This window comes from Fusarium keratoplasticum, chromosome 2, assembly GCF_025433545.1.
Source record: "Fusarium keratoplasticum isolate Fu6.1 chromosome 2, whole genome shotgun sequence".
Classification (NCBI taxonomy): Eukaryota; Fungi; Ascomycota; class Sordariomycetes; order Hypocreales; family Nectriaceae; genus Fusarium; species Fusarium keratoplasticum.
Window position 1 is genome coordinate 3,826,985 of NC_070530.1, and position 23,514 is coordinate 3,850,498.

A 23,514-nucleotide genomic window follows, 5' to 3' on the forward strand; every position below is an offset into this window, starting at 1 on the left:
GAGCCAACCTCAAATCCGAATCTTGGAATGAATACCCAAAAGCGGGCCGGCCCGGCCACTAAACCGGGCCGTTGTGATCTTCCAGGCTGAGCCAGCAGGGAATGTGGATCAAGGCAAAGTCCTTGGTGATCAATTGACGGCCTGTGTGCCTGCAAAGGCCGGCTGGATGCTCGACTTGGTTCATGGCCACCATGATAGTCTCAGGTCTCCGAGTTGGCCGCCCTTCCTTTCTCTGCCTTGCCTGTTCCGGATGATGAGCAGTTGTGAACCCTCCCTTAGCTGAAGCTTACAGTTTGTGCCTCAGTCAGTGCATCCACCCACCCACACACGCACAGTCAGTCACCCACACCCAATATACATGCGCGAGGGCACACTCTTTGGCATAACCCAGCCACCGGAGTCGAGAATCAGACATGTATCCCCGCCGAGCCCAACAATGCCCAACGCGTTGAGGACAAGAATCGGTTTCTCAATGCTCTGTTACCCTCGCCCCGCCCTCTCACTCTCGTGATCTCATGCGGGCTGTGAAGTCATCACGGACGACTTGAATTGCCCGAGACGCAGGCCTTTCCCGAAGCAGAAGGACAACTCAGCAGCTCCCGGAAGCTTCGTCACGTTTCCCCGTGAACGACCCTTTGTCGCAGCCATGTCCCATGTTCGGGGTGTCTGGAACTGCCTGCCGATGGCAGTGGTTGCTGCTACCCGTACTCACTACCAGATCAGGTGAACCCCCTTGCCATTGGTGGTGGACTTGAGGGTGATAGAGCTCATCATTGCGACATTGAAAAGTCTGTTTCCCCGCCTAGCGTACAGCTGCGGCGAACTGAGATCGTGACAAGTCACTTGGAGATCTCGAGGCGTCATGACCAAGTACGCGGACCCGGATGAGATTACAGCCATGATGGCTATCCCCCATCAATGCCCTGCGGAGAGGAGGCCCGCTTATGCTGGCAGGAAGTGACGACGGCTGCACCCGACATCGTGCGAGTATGAGACCGGGTTCACCTTTCGATCATTGGCACTGAAATCCAGAGATTGATGTGTTCAATGCCTCAACGGCTTGAACGGCCCCCAACGGGAAGCTCACGGCGTATTCGACGGCTTTGATGTGATACTATGCTCGCTTTGCATGGTCACTCAACCATTGTTGCCTTGAGACGAGGCGTACATCATGCTTAGGCAGATATTCGGGGGGGAACCACTCTGAAGTGAGGCGGTAGGGGATGGTTGGAGTATATCAACGGCAGGAGAGTTGCAGCAGGACCCATGGAGCAGCGAAGCCGCACAGTGCTCTGTCTTCTGAGGCAATGATGATATGCAATGGCCGGGCTGCAGTGATAGCCAGAGGGGGCCTGCCACGTTGTGCATTCCGTGTGCCTGGCGCAGCCCAGCATGGTTCTGGAATTGCTTTTGAACCGTGGACAATGGTGTTCGACAAAGGCCCCCTCCCCCCTGGAATGACCAACAGCTCAGTGGCGAGACGGAACTTTGGTTGATTCATGTGAGTCGGCAGCCATGCACGAAAACCATGCAAACTCCCCTATTCTTATCTGTTGCTGCCGCAGCAAGGCCTTGCAGCGAGATGCAAGTCTAGGCCGGCTGAGTTACTTTTCTCAGCTCAAGCCCTTGGTGCTTCTGTCCGGCCGCCTGGCCGCCAAGAGAATCTGTCGGGCTGAGAGAAGTCGACGCTAATGCATGAACACTTTGGAGAAAAGGCCGGCAAAGGATAGTTGCCTTTTCATCAGGGGCAGGTGATGAGGAGGCTTAACCTCCTCCTGGAAGCTCTCATCTACCCCTGATGGTGATTGAGTGAGCTGGCATCCACCGGGAAGGCTAGGCCGTTGGTGTTGCCAGTAACAGAAGCAAGTCGCATGCCCAGGCGACTGTGACGGTGCAATATCCGAGATGGTGGATGTTGGGCAACAGCGGAAGCAATCGGCCGAGACAGGACAATGAGGTCTTGTCAGACAGAAAACGGCTGGCAGGGATGGCAAGGCGAGGGGGCATGGGAGAGAGGGGACGACCTCGTCTGGAGGCAGCTTTCAGCCCCCAGCGGCAAGATACTTGGAAAGTTTTCTCCCGGCCTCGATCCATCAGAGTCGGCGAGACAAGATGCACGAGAGCTCGGACGAGAGATGGCTGCCTCAACCCGAACCGGGAAGCCGACAGCATTGAAGACATGGCTCGTCGTAGAAGCGGCACGGCATGGTGCCGTAGAAAGCAGGATCTGTGCTGTGATGTGCTGTAGACAAGGGAAAAGCGAGTCAAATGGCAGAGCATGAACTGCAGCCACTCTGTCGATGTGCTCCGTTGAGGGCGCCGTTGGCATCAAGCTCGAGCCCGCCGAGCCCGTGAGGCCTTGACGCACGGAGGAGGAGCAAAGCAGCGAACCAGAGCCCTAGTTTTCACCGAAATCGACAACCGTCGAGATTGCAAGCGGTCAGGATCCCCTTGTTCCCTGACACTTGTCCGCCCTCGGGACGAACCATGAGGCCCCACCGCGGCCGCAGATCGAGACACCCCCTTATGTAGGCTCGACTGGGACAAGTCCTGGAGACGACGCGGCCGAGGCCAGGCCCGCAGCGGGAAAGACACAGGGCTCCCTGGCAATAACATGGCCGTATATGTGACCCGGCAGTCCCAAGACTGGGTGGCCAGAGACGCGTTATGGAAGAAGTGTGGAATGTTGGCAGAACAGGAGCCGTTGAGGGGAGTGGGCGGAGGAATGCCGGAGCAGGAAGCAGGAAGCAGCAAGCAGCAATGGCTTCGGGAAAAGGAGACGCAAAAGGACAGAAACAGCTTCTTGGCGACTGTGTTTGAAGTCCTGCGAGGGGGATGGCGCAAAGAGATATCTGCTTGCCAGGTACGTACGTTAGGTATGGGAACGACAACAGAGGCTGACGGGGAGGCGACCGGGAACACAGCAAGGGAAGACGCACACGCATACACACATACTCACTCGCTCACATACACACGCCCCCGCGGGTTTGTCCAAGTTTGTTTGTCCCCTTCGTCAGCCCTGGTTTCCTTGTTCTCTTCTGCAGCTCTAGCATTACCGTGAAGTGCTGTACACACAACTACTGCAGTGGCATCTCGCGGTGTGGGGATGCCCCGTCCCTCTCCCCTGCTGCTGTTGCTGTCGTTGCTGATACTGCTAGGGGGGTGTGTGTCGTATCTCGAGCCATGATCAACGTGGCAAGCGACCACCGGGCCTCTTCTGCCATGCTACTAGGACAGAGACTGGGTCTGACTAGGTCAAGGCCCCTCCTCCTTCTAGATCAGGTTGACAGACGCTGGTGACGTTGACGAGAGAGGTAGCAACAAAACAAGCCAAGGAGAAACGAGGCTTGAGGTCAGAGGTTCCCAAAGAGGGAAACAACATATGCGGAGACAACAAGCTACAAGAGAGTGGTTGTTGGGTAGGTCCGAGGTCAATCAATGGCCATGCTGCAGGGACTTGTGAGAAATACACCTGCACTCTTTTGAGGTTGCTGCGGCGCCACACCAGGCCCCAGGAACGAAGCAATTCGAGGCTAGACCCCTCGGATAGTCGGGGTATGTCGCATGGCAGCGGCACGAGGAAAAAGATGGAGTACCAAGCGGATGGCTGGGCTGGGCTGGGGGGGAGGGAGGGGGTGTGTAAGGCCCTTTTTTGGTGGAGGATGGTGATGCGATGGGGAGGGACGGCCATATGGGGCATCAAGTACGGGTACCCAATCGACGCAACCAAGCAAGCCCTCTTTTATCCCGCAGGAACAACAGCAGCAGAAGAAGCAGCAGCAGCAGCACAAGCAGAAGCACAAGCAGAAGCACGATGATGGATGGCCTCTAGTTGGCCCGAGTCGTGTCCAGGGGAGGAGGGAAAAAAGGCGATTGCTTGTTGGTTGTGCGGGAGTCCCACTTGTGGATGTGGGATGGCATATACAGCACGACGATCGAATACACCGAGAGGTTCCTAGGTCGAACAAGTATAAGATAGCTACGGCGTCCCATGGTCCGGGGACAGACACCCCATCTTCATCTCTCCCCAGATCAGGACCACAACTGGATCGCATCGGCAAGGGAATACAGACTACCTGGCGACCAAGACTTGCAGTTGTCACGACAGACTACTCCCTTCTTTGAGACGACTCTCTGTGTACCATCATCCGGGCGAAGCAAGTCTACAACACGATTGCAACAAGTACCAACGATATTGGGTACAAACACATCAGTTCAAACTCCATCTTTGTCGTTTGAACGCATACAAGCAACACAAACAAACCCTCACGCGACCCTCAGCAACAGCCTGGTTCCAGGCCAACGCTCTTTTGGAACGATAGGGTGCTTCGCCAACTAGCAATACGTTACGTGAGGAACTAGTCGTGCTGGGCCTCTCAGAGTCTCGGAACCTGCTTCTCAACTTGACCGCAACTTTGTCTGCGCCATTGTATCGCTTGCAGGTAAGTCAAAGAACACACGGCCTCGCCGGGTCAGGGTCATGCCTGATCATCGCCAACCTCACCCCATACCCCTCACGCCCCTCTCTCTTGTCCTTACCGGGGTACGGTCTTGTATTGCAGATGTCTTGTCCTCTAATAAGAGGCTCGGTGTGGATGGGATGATCCCGGGAGGTGAGACATGAAAGGGCAAGATGGTCTAAGCTGGGGAGAGAGGGATGCAGTGAAACAGGATAAGAATAGGAAGCTGAGGGGATGGGACGACTTGGAAAGAAGACGACGAGGGAGAGAGAGAAATAGAAAAGAAAGAAAGACCGAAGAGACGTCGGTGGCTAACCTACTGCTTCTAGGATTTCTCTTGACAGAGAAGAACTTGACTCTTTCATCGTCCTCCTCCCAAGGCTCGATCGTCATTGGACTCGGCTCGACTCGACTCGATACGGTTCGACTTTTACTCGGGACTTGACTCGAATCGACCACGGCTTCGCCTCCCATCCTGTCTTGCAACTCGACTGTCCACCCTCGGTCAGTTCGCTCGCTACTTCCGGTCCTACTCCTCCTCCTACTCCTCCGCTTCCTCCTCTTGGGACCAGTTGCAGCTCGCTATCCTGCTTCCCCCATCCCGACAAGTCGCCACCGGGCACACCCGTCGATACCCAACCAGTCAGCAACCATGTGCTACTTTGAGCAAACCCGCTGGGCATGCGGCTACTGGCGCTGGGGCCATTTCCGACAGCAGTGCAACAAGGAGTACCGGATGGGCGAGACGTGCGGTCTCAAGCTCGTCTACGAGACCAAGACGGAGCCCGATGTGTGTAAGCTCTGTCACGACACGGAGAAGAAGCAGCGCCGGTACGACAAGATGTACCGGGACGTCCAGCGCTGGCAGCGCGAGGGCAACCGAAGTGCCACCATTGAGCGGACGTGCGGCGAGATGCATGATGTGATGGGCCAGATCTATCGGATGAGAGAGGAGCATGATCACAGGCTACAATCTCTGGGCCAGGTACGTATGAAACATGTTCATTTCCTCACCTTTTTGTCCTGCTTGAGTAAGGAAGAGGTCCCCCAGGAGGGCAAGACAAGTGAGGGACGGACGGGAAAGACAGCAAAGAAGAGGAAAAGGCAGAGGGGGAAAAGAGACGAAAACAAAAGAAGAAAAAAAAGAGGGACGGGAAGGCAAAAAAGGGGTGTGAGGGGCGTATACGTGCGGTGGTAATGGATGTGTTGCATGCATACTGTAGACTTGGTGTGGGCGTGGACATTGAGCGTGGGCGTGGGCTTGGACAAGACAGGATCGAGAAACGAAACCAGAGAGGGCTGACTGGCTAACCATGAATTGCAGTGACGAGACTCTAAAGCGGACCGAACGAATCAGTAATTCTCAGAGACGACGACGGACGGACGATACCGAAAAGCAGGTGAAGAGGCCGGACGGGTTTGCTTTGCTTTGGTTGGAGCAGCGGCGGCTCACAGCACGCAACGGACGTTTTCCGAGTCACGGAGCGCATGTGTCGCAAAGCAAGAGGCAATACCATGATGAACATGAACCCCAGAAGCACCAAAAGAGAGTTGTACAAGAAGGGGGGGATCGACAAGGGAAAAAAAGAACCAAGAGGATAAAGGCGGTGGGAACTGGCTGCTACGTGGACATGACAAGACAGACGACGTGGGCGATTTTTTCTCTCTTTTTTATCCCCCCTCTTCCCCTCTCGGTCCATCTGACGAATCCATATCATTCCCTTTCTACATTTAGTTTTATCTGTTTTCTTTTCTTCTAACATTCTGGCGGCGGACTTTTTATTTTGTTTCACGACTATTATGAGGGAGGGTCCAGGTAGACAAGACCCAGAAAGAGAGGATTGTCCAGAGAGCAAGGCAAGGCAAGGCAAGGCAAAGAAGCAAGGACGGGAACGGGCATTTTTTTTGTGGGATGGGTCCCCCCAAGGCGGAAACCTGGTTTACGTTGCTCAACTATATCCATGGGTATGTGCAGAGCAGAGCAGAGAAGGGCGGAGGAAGGACGAGGAGGAATAGGTTATCTTTCAAAGTGTGTTGTTTCTTCCATAGGCAAGGATGTTGCTACACTTCCACCAACCCCCTTTTTAACTTATTCTATTCTCTCTCAGAATAAACCAGAAAAAGAGAAAAAAAGAAAACACACACAAACCTCCAAAGACGGGAGGAGGATCATCATTAAAAAGTCTGTTTTGTTCCGTTCCGTTGCCTGACCCCCCTGCCCTAAGCCCGAGCCCCGAATCGTGGAAGATGCAGATGATGGAGGGTGGCAGTGCCGTGCTTGTGCATGGGCAGGGGGTGTGTGGGCCTCGAAGATGAGGGAAAGGAAGAATGAAGGAAGGAAGACGGAGCCTGAATAGGGCCTCTCACTCGGCGTCTTTGCTGATGATCGGGAAACAACAAGACGCCGGCGCCCATCATGACGGCGGGTCCTTGTTTGGCCGGGGGGTCACAAGCAAGCAAGCAAGCATCACGAGCGAGGGGGAGGGGAAGGGAAGAATAGACAAGCATCAAAATCTGCGAAATGGGAACAGTTTTCGAACATAAATGAGGAGACAAGAGACAACCATCCAGCAGAGTCAGGGAGCACGACAGGCAAAGCAAATCAAACAGGAGGAACAAGGTCAAGATGGCATGCAGTCGGGATATGTTTCCAAGGCACACATCGAATAGGAAGACGGCCAACTTGGAACGACTGAACCTGTCGTGTCTTTTTTCCCTCAGGTTGCGCAGGGCCCTGAACCTTGGGAAAAAGCACCATTTCCCGCCTGTCTATTATGCAGCGTAACCTCATTTCGACACACAAAAAAAGATGGCACGCACACATGCCCTGGCTTATCGGGGCTTTCCAAGGAGGGAGGGGCTTCTTCCAAGCCCAAGGCAAGCCCTTGGCTGACGAATGAGGGGAGGAAAGGCGTGCGACGATGCAGGTGCGGAAGCACAATGCCAGGCCAGGCAGTGGACGCTGGGCCGCCCCCAATATCCTCAGTCGATCTGCTTGTGTCTGGGCGTCGTTGAATGTGAGTGTCGGTCTGGGGGGTGTGTGGGTGGGTGGTGCTTCATCGCGGTGGACCATAATGTCTGATATCGAGGTTCGGAACGAGGATACGAAAGCAAGAACTGAAATCGACGGGCAGTAACAAGACGGCGATTAGCAGACAGACACCAGGTATCGTAGAGATCGGGAGCGGGGACAGAGTGGGAGCTGGAGTCGACGATCGTGGAGTCGGGAGGCGACGGGGTGAAGCAAGATCGAGAGCCGTCGAGTCGTGTCGAGTCGTTGTACGCCGGACCTCTCTACTCTTTTGAGTCGCATACAGAGGGCAGAGTTGCCGGTTGCAGCACGGCATCGTCTCCCCAGAGAGAGAGAAAGCAGAGTGTAGCCCAGCAGAACGCGCCGTTGTGGCCTTGACCACAATAGGGCACCCCCGGGCTGTGGCCCTCAATCTCCCTGCGGTGCGGTCATGCCGTACGTACTGTACGCAAGCAAGCAAGACGGAGCAAGCAGCGAGGGGCGTGGGGAGGGGGGGGGGAAGCTCGCTTGGCCCAGCATGATGCAGCAGCAGCAGCACCTACCTGCCTGCTAGTAAGCTCCATGCTGCGTACCTAGGTCACACTCTCTCGGGCAGAGCGAACAGCAGTAATTAAGTCAGGTGTGCGGCGGCCCGGGACTATGAGTGAGGGTGAGAGGTGGGGAATAGGTCCGCCGTCAGGGCTCACAGAAAGCAGGCTGCTTGCTGGCTGGCTTGAAGATCCTGGGCAGCAGCCATTTCGGTGCTGGGCGATTGCAGACTGCAGGATTGGACGGGACAGGGTTTCGGTCTCCATCGAAGTGTTCGAGAAGAGGCTGGGGGATGGGCAACCACACGCGACGGGGTTGATCAAGGTCGTTGGTTGGTAGACAAAGAGCCAGTGAGTGAGTTCTGTTGACGATACTCGACGACGACTAGACGTTAAACCAAAGCAGGCCTGGTTGACCGAGCACGAATTTTGACCGCCGCCGTCAATCTTTCTCTCCGTGGCCTCTTCAGAGTGGTCCCCTGCTCGTCCGCCCCGAGGCGCGCATCTAGTGCCCGTTCTGTTCCTTGCTGGCAACTTTCTCCTAGCCGTAGGTAGGTAGTATCGGGAGCCTCTCGACGACGGCCGGCCCCTGGCCGAAGTCGAAGAAAAAAAAACCCAAACCTGAGCCCTGTCTCGGACGGGCCCAGCCTCCCGTCGACGGGGTCCAGGGGCCCATCTCGCCGTGGGTGCGTGAGCAGGCGCAAGCAAGCAAGACACTCCCCGTCCCTCCATCGAGATGGCATGGCTGGCATGGCTGTTCCCGACACCATGGCTCTCTCTACCCGAGGGGACGGGCAAGGCCCATGGCGACCGCCCAGAGGCAGCGGCTTCCAGCCATTCATCCATCCCAGATGGCTGTCCTAAAGAGCGGCTTGCCCATGGTAGTGGTAGCCCGCCCCCCATTCCCCCGTCCGTGGCCCCATGGACAGGTGGCCATGGTCCCCGTCCGCGTCCCCGTCCCCGTGGTGGCGGGCTAGAAGGGCCCTGGGCTCTGCCAGAGGATTCCCGAAGGCTTGGTACGTGGGCGGGATCTTGCTCACGGTCGACGAAAGGGATCCATCCAAAGCTCCCCAGTGGATGGAGCCCCATGCAAGCCGCCCATCAACGGTGCGAGCCGAAGCCGGAGAAAACCAATCTAAAACGAGGGCCGACGGCAAGCTAGAGCGACGGCCGCCATCCTCCTCGTCTCGACACCCTGGTCTAGCGCCCTTTCACACCCCACTGACTGCCGGGCCACCTCAAACCATGGTGAGCCAGTGCGAGGGGAGCGCACGTGTCTGATGCTTAATGGGTGCTGTCGCTTCTCGACAAAGTCACGCCTCCGTGGTGGGCTGCTGGGCACCGCCTCTAGCTCGCCACTCGTGCTCGTCATGCGTGAGAATCTGCTGCGAAGACAAGAGGCCCATCCATCCATAGAGCATAGTGCGAACTGATGACGAGGGTTGGAGATTAGACCAAGTAGGGTTCCATGCCTGGGCCTGGTCCTGGTCGGTCCTGGACCCAGCAGCAACTCAACACCCAGGCGAGAGGGAAAATTGGAAAATATTCTGTGAAATTCGATTGGTGTGTCTGTTTGTACAAGTCCACTTCCATGCCCACATCAATCAAAAGACAAAGAGTGAAGGAAAAGTGTCAAGAAAGTAAAAAAGGCCAAAAAAAAGAAAGGCCCCATGCATCCTTCCGTATGAAATGAACGAAGTGAGACCACCGCCCGCGATTTATGCAACAGCCGTTTGTGTTTGCCGAACAGGAGGGTTGCTTTGCGCTGATGGCGGCCAATGATGTGCCGCGCTGAATTAATCGAGAGTCTTGGATAGGTAGGTAGGAAATGGTGGTTGGTAAGGAAATGTCAAAAAGTTTGTCGTTTCTTTTCGTTGTGTTGTCGTCACGGCTTATCCGCATGTTCAAGGTAAGATGCCATCTCCAACCAGCCAGCATGGGTGTTTCCGGGCTAAGCCAGCCCCCCAACAAGGCTGGGATATCGGAGGTTTCGAAGATAAAGGTACGGCGTGTATCGTCAGTTGTGTCTCGCATGGAAGAAGTATATCCATGCCGCAGCTGCCGACAGAGCCCCCACATCCAGACACTGGCTTCTATGTTTCCTGGCAGAGCATCACTTTATGTGATGGCCAAGAGAAATATTATTTTACTGCATCGCCGCTGCAGCGTCCGCAAAGGTTCCGACCAGAGGACCTTCATCGCTCTCGAGGGTCTTGATGCTGGCCGGTCCGTTCTTCTGCATCTCGATCGTCTCGTCTTCCGGTATCCAATCGACCTTGACGCCATTCGCGTTTGCGGGGCTTTCGCCCTGGTTGCTAAGTTTTGACACAAGGTGTTGGTATCGAGCGAGACGGGCACCTTGACCGGCGTAGGCAAACGGCGTCGTCGTTCCGCGGGGAGCGTTATCTTGCGGTGCTATGTCGAAGATGTCCACCATGTTGCTGCGCAAGACTCAGTCAGCATCAACAACCTCAACCCCTCCTTCCATCATCACAAGCGTACTTTGATGTCTTAGCCACTACTCGCTGAAGGGCCTCGTTTTCCCGTTGGGCTTCGAGTGTGTCGTTCTCGCCATTCAGGGACTGGTCGCCGAAACTACCGTATTGCATGCCGTTGGCATCATCGTAAAGAAGGCGGTTCTCCTCTTCCTGGAGCAGGGTTAAGCGTTAGCTGACAGGCCTGTAGACGCCTTATTCATCACTCGCAGTCACGAAAAAGACACAGAATCTCGCAAGCCACGCACCTCGTCGTAGGCGTCTCCATCACGCCGTCCCAAACATGATGCGCAAGCTCCCATCGTTACGTGGTCGCGGGACCGAGGTTCGCATATCAAATCGTAGGCCAGTAAGAGTCCGTGTCCAATATCGCCGGGGGCAGTGTATTATCGCAAGGTAATGAAGCAAATAACAAGCAATAAATGAACGTAGAAGGTTGCAGCTGTGTCGCACAAGCCTCGTGACCTCGCGATGAGCTCTTGTCGTCGGCAGCTGTCGCGCCTGCCTCACGAGATTGCTTGGTGGGTCCCGTCCACAGGAACCAGAGCGGCATCGGGTAAACCTCGGACCGCTCGCCATGTTACCAGTCTGCTGGGACGGGAATGGGACAAAGCAAACATCAAACAAACGACGGCGTTGGGCCAAGAGAAAGGCTTCAATCTTCGATTCGTCGGCATCGGGCGCCATCATGGGCTTTATCGACATGGTGGGCACGTTGATTGAAGATCGAGGTCCACACCATGATGCCTTAGGCTCAACCCCAGTTCACCCTCCCTTGATGCTCCTGGCTCCCTCAAGTTGAGTCCAGCTTCAAACACGCGCCCTTGACAAGGAACCTCATTATTGCTTGCCAAGCCGTCCAGGGCACCCTGAACACCAACAATGTCTTTGTTGAAGATCCCTTGGAAGGGAATTGAACTCATTACGCAAAGAGCTAGTGCTTTTTAAACGACCCTTCACGGGGGACTTGCTGCCCTTCACTGTCCCGCGCCTTGATTGTGTCTTGCTGCTGTTGTCCCTCAAAATCCCCACGACATAGTGCTCTCCGCTTGTCAACGTCTCTTGCAGTCTTCTTCTCAACCCTGAATCTCCTTTACAAGGGCACGATCAATTCTCCTCCTCTCTATTGCCAATGTCTCTTCACGATGGGCCAACTCGCTCAGTCGTCGCCTTCTGCTGTCGATATTGCCTCCACACTTGGCAATATTGTGTCTTTAGGAGCTCTCCTTCACCCGATAACCTCATCACCCTAGGTTCAAGTTGAAAATTTTGGAGGCAACTCGATAGCTATAAGTATGCTCGACTCCTCTCGCTTTTTGGTTTGTCCTCATCATTCTCATCACTCCAACTCAATCATCCAATCCTCACTTCCTCTTCTCTTTCTGAGTCCCTCACTCTTGGACAAGTCTTTCCTACCATCAATCGCAACGTTCACCTGATCCAAGCCTCGAAGACCGCATCAAAATGGTTCGCTTTGCTCCCCTGACAGTATTGGCCCTGGCGCCTTTGGCTCAAGCACGCTTCGACTGGTTGCAGCCACGAGGAGCTGTCGAGGAGTGCCCGCCTTGTCCAGCGGAAGAGGCCTGCTCCCATACCGTCACCATCACCGTGCCAGCTGGACCTCAGAAGACTATCACTGTCACCGATCCTCAGGGTGGTTCTTATCGGACCGTCACTGTCCAAGAGCCTGGCGAGTCTTACACAACCGTCACGGTCACTCAGTACAACGAGCCTCGCACCAAGTTTGTCTACATCAGCCAAGGAGAGACACTCGACCCACCCAAGGAGACCATTACCATCACGCATCCTGGCAAGACCGTGACTGTGACACGGACTGAGAGCGAGGAATACATCGTCACCAAGAAGATCAACGTTTATCCTGACGGCGCTGACTACGCTGACAACAACGACAATGGCAACTACTACCCGCCCGGCGCGAAGACAGTCACGGTCACCAACGGCTACCCTGCTCCCAGTGCCGGCTACCCCGGCTACGAGGGAGGAGTCGTCACCAAGGTCGTCGGTGGCAACGGTGGGAAGTACTACGACAACGCCCAAACGGTTACCGTTGTCAAAGATGGCGAGGTCAAGACCCTTACTTTCACGCATTTCAACTACAACAAGGCCACCAAAACCATCACTCAGCAGAATGGCGAGGTCAAGACTCTCACATTCACTCACGACTACGGCTACGGCAACAATAACAAGGTTGTCAAGACCATCACCCAGCAAAATGGCAAGGAGGAGGTCGTGACTGTCACTGGCGACTACAAGGTTGTTGAGACCATCACTGAGCAGGACGGTGAGGAGAAGACAGTGACTCTTCCCGGCTACGAGAACAAGGTCGTCAAGACAGTGACTCTAGAGGATGGCAACAAGAACAAGGTTGTCAAGACCATCACTGTCAAGGAGTCAATCGACCGCGTCGTCACCAAGACCATCAAGGAGAGCGGCAAGTTCTACACCGTGATCGTCACACCCGAGCCTACCATCACCACCATCACCAAGGAGAACGGCGATTATGTCACCACTGTGGTCGAGGTTCCTTGCACCTACACCCTGACCGCTCCGACCCAGTACGAGACTGCTACCGTGAAGGGCAACAGCTACAAGACCATCACGCGAACAGCCACCTATGGAAGTGGATCAGAGGTTGAGGTCATTGTCTATGACCCCAAGACTGGCTACTCCACCTGTGAGCGCAAGAAGGACGGTCAGCCTTGCCACCCTGTCTACGAGAATGACAAGGGCCACAACGGCGATGATGACGAGACTCGCTATGGTGGTGACGACAAGCCTCAATATGGCGACAACAGCAAGGGTCAATCTGAGAACCCTGCCTACACCAACACCCGAGGTAGCAACAGCAGCCAGACCTCCATCGACGTCCCCAACTATACCAAGGTCCGACCTCACGACGACGACGACAACAACGCCGGCGTTTACGATCCTGAAGAGACTGACTGCGACGAGGCTGCCGTCTCCACCAGCATCGCAACTGTCTACAACACTGTGATCGTGACAGTTGGTGGTGAGCCAACCACCACCACCACCCAGACTGCGAAGCAGACCCTCGGCTACCGCGATCTGGAGAGCTCAAACAAGCGTCGCTCTGCCGTCTCTGTTCAATGGTAGAGACTCTCTGATGATGAATCATGTTTTCCTTTGTACAACTAAAAAGGATGGGAATGTGTATAATGGAGGATTAATGCGGGAGATGGCCTCGGATAATAGTCATTGTACAGTCTAATGAGTACCTAATATAGCAATCATGTTTCCTTTAGTATTCAATTCAATATTTCAATCAATTTTCTGTCTGCTTGAATGTGAGAATACATGATGTGGCCTGTGAGCGTGAAACCAATGGTCGACAAACGTTTACTACGTTCTGAGCCTCCATTGTGGATGAACATAATCCAACTACTTTCTTCTAACAAATTATAACTCCTTTACTGTATTCTTTGTATTTTACTTCATGCCTCGTCACTGACGCTATCATTGATCTAAGATCTCTTAAGTTCATTCACCCATTCAGCGCCCTGATGACTCTCGTTTGTCGCTTACCCTACATTGATGATGATGTGATTTTCTGTGTTGGCTTGATGACTTTTAGAGACATTGATTTGAGATTTCCTACTCAATTAATTAAGCATAGATTCTCTTTTTGATCATCGCTTGAAAGGTGCTTAATAATAACTGTTGGTGTTCTTCGCATAGAGTTGTAAGGACAATGTTTGCACAGTGCCACTTATCACACAATGCTCCAAACTGATGTGCAATGTCACAGTGTGCGATAGCAGATGCTCCGTCTTGCACAGTACACCCTATCACACTTTCCTCACCAGCTCAACCAACAACTCATATCATAAAACCTCAATGACTTGTGATATTCTGTCACCTCAGCCACGTGTCTTTGTTCCTGGCGTGACTCTCGTGAGATGTGTTCGTCTGGTATGGAGATCAAACTATCGATACCAAATCGGGCGATGAGACATCGTCTAGCACCCTGACAGCCCGGGGCCGCCGGGCCAGGCTTTGGATCCGTCAAATCGCCGGGTAGTGGATGATCGATCGTTAGGAGCTCTTCGAAGCCTATCGCCTTCGGGGGCCCAGTCTCGGCCCAATGAGGGGGTTATACGAGCGCCGTGTTTGCTTGTTGGCGGCGCCCCTTTGTGGCCGATCTTGGCCTGTCGCAGCTCACTGACGATAGGGACAGTTTGACTGGCCGGAAGCATCTGCAAGGCACAGCTACTTTGCTTTGGCGCAAGGGGAAGTGCCTGTCGCGAAGTGTCCATGAACCGCGTTTGATGGAGTGGGTCGGTGTGAGTAAAATACGGGAGGTTATCGAGCTCAACCTTGCTAATGTTTGTCTCGGCGGTTCCAGACCTCAGTCTCTCTTCGAGACTTTAACGGATCCTTTGTCTTCCAAACCCGTGGCTTTTATCGTATCCGTCTCGCACAACAAGACGCCTTCACCAGCCAGAGCCGTCGCACCCCGCCGTTACCAGGGACGAGCTATCAGTCTTCTTTTCCGAATCGGGTGTGAATGTCCCTGACATGTCTCAGCCAGATTGGCTGACTACCGCCCCGACCCCTTCTGCCGACGTGTTTCGGCAGCTAGTCTCTCCTCTTTGTTTGGCGGGAGTTCTCTCAAAATGAGAAAGGGCGGATGTGAGAACCAGACAAGAAGGATGGAGTCATCTTTGAGCACACAACGTGACATCCTTGACATGAAACGGAACAGAGCTGATGCGATGCCTCAATTAAGCTTGTTTGGAAACTCCCAAGTGAAGCTCAACGAGCTCCCCTGACCAAAATCGCCGTTGCCAGATCCGGCGAGACCCTGTTATTGTTCCCGGAGGCCAGAACGAGAAAAGCCCTTGACGCCGGACGCGCTTCAAACCTGCTCGTCGTCCTAGGTCAGCAACATTGAGGAGCCATGCTGGATGTGGCGGCGAGCACTGGACTCCCCGAGGTGATGACTTGATCCGTTGTGTTTGCCGTCCTCATTGGGACAAGGCTGTCGACTGGGATTGATCACCATTAGCCAAAGGCGTCACGGGCAAGCCTTCCAGTGTAAATGGCTGTGGGGATCCTCATTGATAGACCCTTTCTGTCTGTGCCTTGCAAATGCCAAGGATCTGGAGGTCGAGACCGCTAAACCTAGTTTACCGGGCCTTGAGTCTCAAAGAACATCCGTCAGAATGCTTGTGGCGTCGGCCGACTACTTGAGATGACGATTCCCGTGCCTTCCAGTATTTTTGATTACTCGTTACTCCCAGGTCTGCCTCATTCAACCTTCCAAGATGAAGAAACCACACGTTCCTGCGTCCTCCCTGAGTGTGGGTAGCAGGATATTCAGCTGTACACAAGGGCACATTGTGATATGTGCTATCGTCTTCATGATCATGGTGGCGCCCCTTCTCTGGAGACAGCGAGAGTATGTCGGGGTCGATCTACCTGCGTTGGAGCCACATGCACCATCAAAACTCGGTCACGACAAAGCCTCAAACAACACAAAGAAGCTCTTTTGGACGACCGATGACGAACACCTGCGACATTTGACGTACTGGAAGAGACCCAAGGAGATTAAGAAGGTCATGGGCATGGTATTTTTCGGTCGACGGCATTCCGTCTCTATCCTGGATTGCTATTTGAAGGTATTGCCTTTCACTACCCCGGAGAACTCAGCGAAGCGTGGTGCTGACGGTTATAGCGAAACCTTATCAAGAATGGGGGCATGCTCGACGGTGTCATCTTCGTGGAACGAACTCAAGACGAACAGGACCTCAAGCTCCTGGCCAAGATGCTGAAGAGTGAACCAAGCTACGAGAGATGGAAGATTGAGATGACCGACGAGGACAATTTTACAAGCGGGTTCGGGAACTCGTACGACCGGGTCGAAGATGATGTTCTATACGTCAAGATTGACGACGATATCGTGAGTTGCCATAGTGTGTTCTATCTAGGTCTTGCTGACGGTGTTGTAGGTGTTCATGGAAGACAGCGTCATCCCCTCCATAATCAAGAAGAAGATGGAACACCCCGAGTACTACGTCGTCTCTGCCAACGTCGTCAACCAGCCACTACTCAGCTGGGTTCACTGGAATCTTGGCGCGGTCAAACCTTACCTTCCCGAGGTCAACAACGAGGGAGCGACGAAGTCGTTCGATATTAAGAATTCGATGAAGTACGACTGGCAAGTCACCAACCTGCCACGGTGGAAAGGGCCGATCGACTTCAAGTTGGATGAGTGGGACGCCGATGATAAACAGCATCGTTGGCTTCCCGTCAAGCACCAGGGCGATCACATCCTCGACAACACTCCCATTGAGACGACCGAGTATCATCCCATGGGTCGCGGTTGGACTGAGTGGAAGATTGGTGCGCAGGAGCACTATAGTTTCCTCGAGAATCTCGAACATAACAGCTTGTCCCAGTACAAGTTTGACACATGGGACTTTCAGTACGAGCGGATGGGCATTCAGTTCATTGCCATGCTGGGCAAGGACATTAACATCGCCAAGCCGATTGAGTCGGATGATGAGAATCACTTTTCATGCACAATGCCGCGACAACTCGGAAGACGTGAGTTATCGTGCCTTTCAATCAATATGGCAGTCTGCTAACGGCTATAATAGATGCGGTAGCTGATGGAAAAGGAATTGCTGTGCACTACAGCTTCGGCAGCCAGCGCGGCGGTATGGAACGAACCGATATTCTAGCCCGATACAGAGCCTTTGCGCGAGACAACATCTGCGCCAGCCCGATGTTGTGGAAGCCCGAGGACGACTGATTATCCAACACGTTAAAGGCACTTTGCCATATACTGTTTTCCTTTTGCATTTCTTTAAAATGATACACGAGAATTCTCAGAGCAAGTTGGTCGAGAATGAGACTACATCAGATGGCGTTCAGGATGGGAGCCAAGATACACGATAGAGATACACAGCATCATTCACTTTGGCGGACTTCATATGTTGATAGATGAGAGAACAGAATACCCACATCTTGCACCAAGCTTTGTTTTGACACAAAGACAATGACCATTAGTTAAATCTGGCATCAACTCTAGGAGTCACCGTCGCATCATGTCCCAGTTGCATTTTTGCCGACACCGTCAAGTTGGTGTCTTTTTTAATCAGCCGGGCATCGGCTAAACTCACATATAAGCCAGGATTAGAAGCAAGAACCCCCCTTATATGACGAGGATGGCGCCGGCAATTCTCCCCTTGTTTGTCACCTTCGCATAGGTACCAACCTAGCTACTTGACATACCCCCGGGGTCAGCCCTTAGTAAATCCTCATCAACAGTTGTCCATCTTATGACAACATTGATCTTAGGTTAGGGGAAAACGATCCAAGCTACGGTAAAGTTTTTATAGTACCTCTTCCTAGTTTCTTCTATCCTAACCCCGAGATTTAGGTAAACTTTTAGTGCTTGGTAGATGTCTGGTCGAGTTGGTGTGTCAAGTATCTGCTCCCATTCACACCAAGTATGAGTGACAGGAACATTTCCAGGTTGGCGCTCTGTACATAACATCAAGCCTAAATTCTTACCGTTCGATTAGACAACAGCCGGACCGACAGATGTGACGGAGCCAGAGGTGTCAGCATCCTCCTCAGTTTGGGAGTGATGCCCCTGAAGCCCCCCTTTTCCATGGTAATGCTCGTTTTCTTCGAAACGGGCGTCTTAGGTCTATCGCTATGGCCCTGTTTGGTGTCCTGTTGAAGTACCTTCGTCTTCAGCCACTACTGCACTCTCGCTCATCAATGTCGTCACGTCAGTCACGAACATGAAATCACATAAACACATGCTTGAGAGAAGAAGAGAAATAAATAAGACAAGCAGCAGTAAGTTGCCACCTGGCGCGAGACTAAATGATCGTAGCATACAAGCAAAAAGGGTGGTTTTCGGTTTCCAACTTTGTGAGGTATCATCCGCAATTCATTAATCCATAACACGAACGCTTCAGGGAACAACTCGTCAACGCAAGCATAAGACTTTGAAGCGACTAGAACGCATTAAAAGCTCAGGCAGAGCTTTTTAGGTAAGAGACTTGGGGCTCCTGACGCTCTCAAAGTTGATGTCCTCCTCCTGGCGGACGAGGTTGGTCTCCTTTTCGACCTGGGCGAGATCGATGTGGGCAACAGCGTCGTCGCCGTCGAAGATGCGGGCAATCTCCTCAAGGGTGGGGCCCTTGGTCTCAACGTAGAAGTACCAGACAAAGATCAACTCGCAGAAGTCCCAGATGGTGTAGAAGAGCATGAAGTGCCAGTGTTGGGGGAGGTTGTTCCACGCGAGCTTGTTGGTTTGGCTGTTGCTCGTTAGCATCTCAAGTGCCGCAGTCGAGTTTACGGAGACAACTTACTTTCCAATGGCGAGGATAGCCTGAACGACAATGTTCATGATCATCATGCCCTTGGCACGGAGATGGAAGGGGAGAATCTCAAGGGCGTAGGCGACGAGAAGACCCGAGAAACCGATATCGTAGAAGATGCCAAACAGCCAGATAAAGGCGATCTGAGCGTATCCGGCGCTACTGTTGGTGTATTGGACACCACCGTCGGGCTCGTCCTTGGTGGGAGGAGTAGGAACTGAGGAGTTCTCGTAGATGGCACCAGCGATGGTCCACATAATAAAGGCCGTGACCATACCGGAAATGGCAGTGAGGAAGAGAGGACGACGACCGACCTTGTCGACAGAGAAAGCGGCAGCAATGGAGACGGAAAGATCGAGAATGGTCTTTCCAGCAGAGAGCTATAAGGGAGAAGCAGTTAGTTACATGATGTTTAGACAATGGCTGAAGCACTTACAGCGAGCTTCTTGTTCTGCTGCTTGATACCAGCACCCTCGTAGATAATATCCATATAGTTGGAGAACAGAGCGTTACCAGAATACTGAGAAATGATACCGAGGGAAACGATGATGCCGAGTCTCCACAGGTTGCCCCTGGTCTTGACAAAGTCGGAGTAGCTGGTAGCCTTGGCGGCGGCGCGGTCGGCCTGGATGGTCTGCTTGATCTCGCGGTACTGGAACTGCACAGTGGGGTTGTTCTCATCACCACCGGCATGGTGCTTTGCGAGGACTGCAAGAGCCTGCTCGGGCTTGTCCTTGTTGACGAGGAATCGAGGAGACTCAGGGACCCACCAGATGCCGCAGAGCTGGACGATGGATGGAACGGCCTGGATGAAGGTGATGGATCGCCACGACCAATCGTTGTTAATTGATGCAGTGCCCCAACCGACAACGGAAACAACTAAAATGATCTATTAGTATCCCTCAGTTGTCTCGTTTGAAGATGAGTTGCTTACTCAGAGATCCGAGGTTCCAGAGACAGTTGTAGACAGCGGTGAGAGGACCACGGTGCTGAGGGTGGCAGATCTCAGTCAGAAGCATAGGAGAAGACATCTGAGCCAGAGAGTTGCCGAAACCAAGGACAAAGCGACCAGCCATGTACACTAAGCCGTAAAGTTAGCACTGATGGCTCAGATGGGCCGGAAAGGGGGAGTGTCTGGGGAGGACTCACTTCCGTAACCGTTGCAGAAAGCAGAGATGAAAGAACCAGCAATCATGATGACACATCCAATCATGATTGTGGGCTTTCTTCCCAAGTTGTCTGCAAGGTAGGGCGTAATGAAGAAAGACACGATCGAACCGATGTTGTACATGTTGATCAAAATACCGAGCTTGCTCTCGTTCTTGTACTCTGGGAAGTATTCCTTCCATCTATCCATCTGCTGACTGGTGTTGACCATCATGCCATCGTATCCGGTGGTTGCTGAAGCGATCAAGAGGAAGATAATGAGGCAATAGAGGTTCCGCAAGTGAGGCTCTTTGTACCAGGTCACTTTCGCGAACCGGGGCGCCTCGGTCTGAGCGACCTCGTCAGACGACCGGTCAGTGTTAACCGGGGCTTTGGAGCCTATCGGCTGCAAAAACTTTGGCAAAGCCATTGCGGAAAAGGGTCAACTCGATCAACAATATGTGTTTGGGTTTGAGAGTTGAGGGCCACCCAGGCAGGAGTTTTGATGAGCGAATTGGCTCTTGGGTGAGGATGAACGAGAAAGGAATCCGAAAATACGGGGAAGAACGTTCCACTTATATACTCTTTTCGTGTAGCAGTGAATGCCATGTTGTCGATCCATCCTGGGGGATCAGAGCGTGGAGCCCCAGGTCTGTCACCTGCGCTGCTGGGTGCATTCCCCTTTACGGCGAGGGGAATCATAGAGCCGGGGATGGGTGGGCAAAAGATCAACCGGGGCGGAAAGACGGGTAATGCACGTTGCCAAGAGGAGGTGTGGTGTCTCGATCTCGAGGGATGGGCCCCTGCACTCTTTTTACTAGGGTCACCCAAAGAAACTCCTCCAACCCTATCCCCGGGAATTCAGGTAGATCTTTCCAGGGATGGGCTTAATTGAACAAGGGGTTGAGGCGCTGTGTGGAGAGACCCAGTCGACTCACATTCGACCTACCCATCCACGAGCTATGACCTGACGGGAGGCGTCACATTCTGCTCCGCTAGTCTCAGGAGGCCATGCGAGAGCCGAGAAGAAAAACGAGAAAGGCTCGACCGTGAATGGACTCTTGGTTCCTGGGCTGAGGAGGAGGGGAGGGGGGAAAAGGGTCCCATGGGTAGGTCATGAACCCGTCAGTTTGGAGCGCGTCGCAGCTTAAGCGATATTCCAAGCAGGCATGTTACCAAAAGAACCGCCCCGAAGCGACGTTGAGGTTAACCAAGGTTCCTTTCGGCTCATGGGTTGATGCGGTCTCGAAAAATGGATATTCACCCAGACCTCATGCCTCTTTGGTCCTCACTCGACGATATTGACCTTGTTTACACTCATTCCAAACTCTTATTGAGATACAATTGAGTGTCTTACACCCTAATCTTCACAATTGTTAGAGTGCCTGGCGGGAGAAGGGAATCTGGATCTCGAGCGCACTAAGCTTGAACAAAAGCCCACGCAGAACGATCCCACTACACGACTCGCAACGCCTGCACAAACGTGGTAAAAGGGCCGTCTGGTTGAATACAGCCGTGTCTTTTCCCGCATTCACCCACCCAATGGCTCGCCGGCCCTGTGTTCCAGGATACCCAAAACGAGCAAGGTGTGATCTGGGGGTAACCTTGGGGAAGCGGGTCCCCGAGAAAGGGACAAGCCGTTTGGTTCGCCAAGCTTAATTGAGGTCCAATGGAGCATTTGCCAACTACAGCTCACATGGCATGATGCCCCCCCTCTCATTGAACATGGGGAGTTGGGTATTTTGTCTCACGGCACCCAAGAACCTGGCTCGTTGTAACGGGGCATGGCTGGTTCTGTGCCGCTCGCGCCACAGACCACATGAAGGCACCTGCAAATGTCCCTCGGTAGTTGAGAAGCAGACCCAGCCAACATGTTATAGAACCGAACCATTGAGGTCAACGACGAGAGTGATTCTGAAGTCGTTGAAATAAGAATTAAGCATAAATAAGCATAAGGTTCTTAGGATGGGGAATGAGAAGAGCATCATCATAAATCATGAAAAGCCGTTAAGAAATGTCCATAATTTAGACATAACTTTGACGAATTCATTCTATGAAGACTTTGTGAAGAACCTCACCACTTGTTTCACCCACGGCAGGGCGTGTGCCAGACCCACGAGGCTTGGCGTCCACTTTCTCGGATCGCAGGCCCGAAAACCACTTTAACCCATGATTAATAGCTGACACAAGCCGAGATTGGCTCCTCGAGCGGACTTGGACGAATGGAGATTCGAGTCTTGAACTTGGGGGAGCTAGCCATGATCCTTGAGCAAAATGCATGAGCCGTTGTTTCGCGGGTATGCCCGTATTGAGCTTGTTCTACGATGAAGCATCGTCTGCCTGGCCCGTTCGATATGTTGATCTGGGCATTTAGGCGGTATGGAGGCCGCCGATGTCCTCTTCAACTACTCCATGGGTACTCGGTGTGTCACCGACCTGATCGGTCAAAACAATACGAGTATCATGCTAACAATTCAGGCTTTATGGGACAAGCGAAAGTCTCTCAAGTCTAGACGCATAACCAGTTGACCAATTGACAAGGGGACAGCAAGCTCAAAGCCAGAGAACCTGTCAATCTCCATCGTCCTCGTGCCTGGACGTAAAACAAGTCCAGTCATGCGCATCCAGCCACCTGCGCATTTCTCACGATGGCCTCAACTCACCGTCGTTGACCCTTCTCCAACCGAGGTCTTGCAGAACGCGAAAAAAGGACCCCCGGCCCTCTGTTACGAATTTGGTGTGTTGCCCCTTGGGGCTCCGGAGATGCGGGAGAGATGCCGAACAGACGAGATGGGCCACACACCACGGGTCTTACTCACAGGCCATGCTCAGACCGACTGTAAACCTGAAAATTTCAGAGTTTTCTTCATTGTTGTTGAAGGATCTCATGGCAATGCCTCGAAAAAGGGGCGCAGGAGTTTTGGCATGTCTCGAATCAGGCAATCGCCGTCAAGACAGTCTGTTCAATCTTGGGGGAATTCAGGCAAAAGCTATCCTTGAGACACTCACACCTTTGCCGCTCTCAGGTGGCCCCACGATGAGAATGCAGAGCACCTGCATCGAGTTGCCTGCAGGGTGCAGCCGTTGTCCCCCCTCCTCCGGCCGGATCCTCGGCCGTGGCTGGCGATCCCCTCCATCTCGTCCCCTCAGCCGTTGGTAAATCCGGGGACGCCACGCCTTTCCTACCGCGCCACGAAGATGCGCTGTCGGGTTCATCACAGGATTAGAAGCTTGTATTTTGCCTAAATCAAGGTGTCACGATCCAGGTGTCGTCTGGTTTGGCTTTTGCCCTCCCCGCTCGCGTGGTTTTTTACCTCCTCCACACATACCCATGCATCTCGTCACGCTTCATCCCCTGCTTCATCCTCTCAAGAGGCCGGCTGAATTAGCTAAACCTATTCTTGGCGACAGCATCAATTAACACATGGCTTTTCAGCTGCCGGGGCTTGTACCCGAATTGCCTAGACGCGCACA

The 23,514-nt window shown here is 53.3% G+C and overlaps 5 protein-coding genes across 5 annotated transcripts; 3 read left to right on the plus strand and 2 right to left on the minus strand.

The window, feature by feature from the left end:
• Positions 1–4,968: 4,968 nt before the first annotated feature.
• Positions 4,969–5,787, plus strand: NCS57_00308100 (uncharacterized protein; the record flags this gene model as incomplete). Its single annotated transcript, XM_053053095.1, has 2 exons — positions 4,969–5,445; positions 5,785–5,787. The coding sequence occupies exons 1-2, from the start codon at positions 5,113–5,115 to the stop codon at positions 5,785–5,787; spliced, it is 336 nt and encodes a 111-aa protein (XP_052918341.1). The 5' UTR covers positions 4,969–5,112.
• Positions 5,788–10,164: 4,377 nt separating this feature from the next.
• On the minus strand, positions 10,165–10,815 carry NCS57_00308200 (uncharacterized protein; the record flags this gene model as incomplete). The annotated part of the gene is made up of 3 exons (XM_053053096.1): positions 10,165–10,459; positions 10,521–10,666; positions 10,762–10,815. The coding sequence occupies 3 exons, from the start codon at positions 10,813–10,815 to the stop codon at positions 10,165–10,167; spliced, it is 495 nt and encodes a 164-aa protein (XP_052918342.1).
• A 1,162-nt stretch (positions 10,816–11,977) lies between these two features.
• NCS57_00308300 (uncharacterized protein) lies at positions 11,978–13,648 on the plus strand (the record flags this gene model as incomplete). The annotated part of the gene is made up of 1 exon (XM_053053097.1): positions 11,978–13,648. One exon carries the CDS (start codon positions 11,978–11,980, stop codon positions 13,646–13,648), a length of 1,671 nt encoding a protein of 556 aa, XP_052918343.1.
• Positions 13,649–15,819: 2,171 nt separating this feature from the next.
• Positions 15,820–17,309, plus strand: NCS57_00308400 (uncharacterized protein; the record flags this gene model as incomplete). Its single annotated transcript, XM_053053098.1, has 4 exons — positions 15,820–16,173; positions 16,230–16,454; positions 16,504–17,101; positions 17,155–17,309. 4 exons carry the CDS (start codon positions 15,820–15,822, stop codon positions 17,307–17,309), a joined length of 1,332 nt encoding a protein of 443 aa, XP_052918344.1.
• A 1,251-nt stretch (positions 17,310–18,560) lies between these two features.
• On the minus strand, positions 18,561–20,470 carry NCS57_00308500 (uncharacterized protein; the record flags this gene model as incomplete). The annotated part of the gene is made up of 5 exons (XM_053053099.1): positions 18,561–18,831; positions 18,886–19,274; positions 19,331–19,773; positions 19,829–19,975; positions 20,044–20,470. The coding sequence occupies 5 exons, from the start codon at positions 20,468–20,470 to the stop codon at positions 18,561–18,563; spliced, it is 1,677 nt and encodes a 558-aa protein (XP_052918345.1).
• Positions 20,471–23,514: the final 3,044 nt, after the last annotated feature.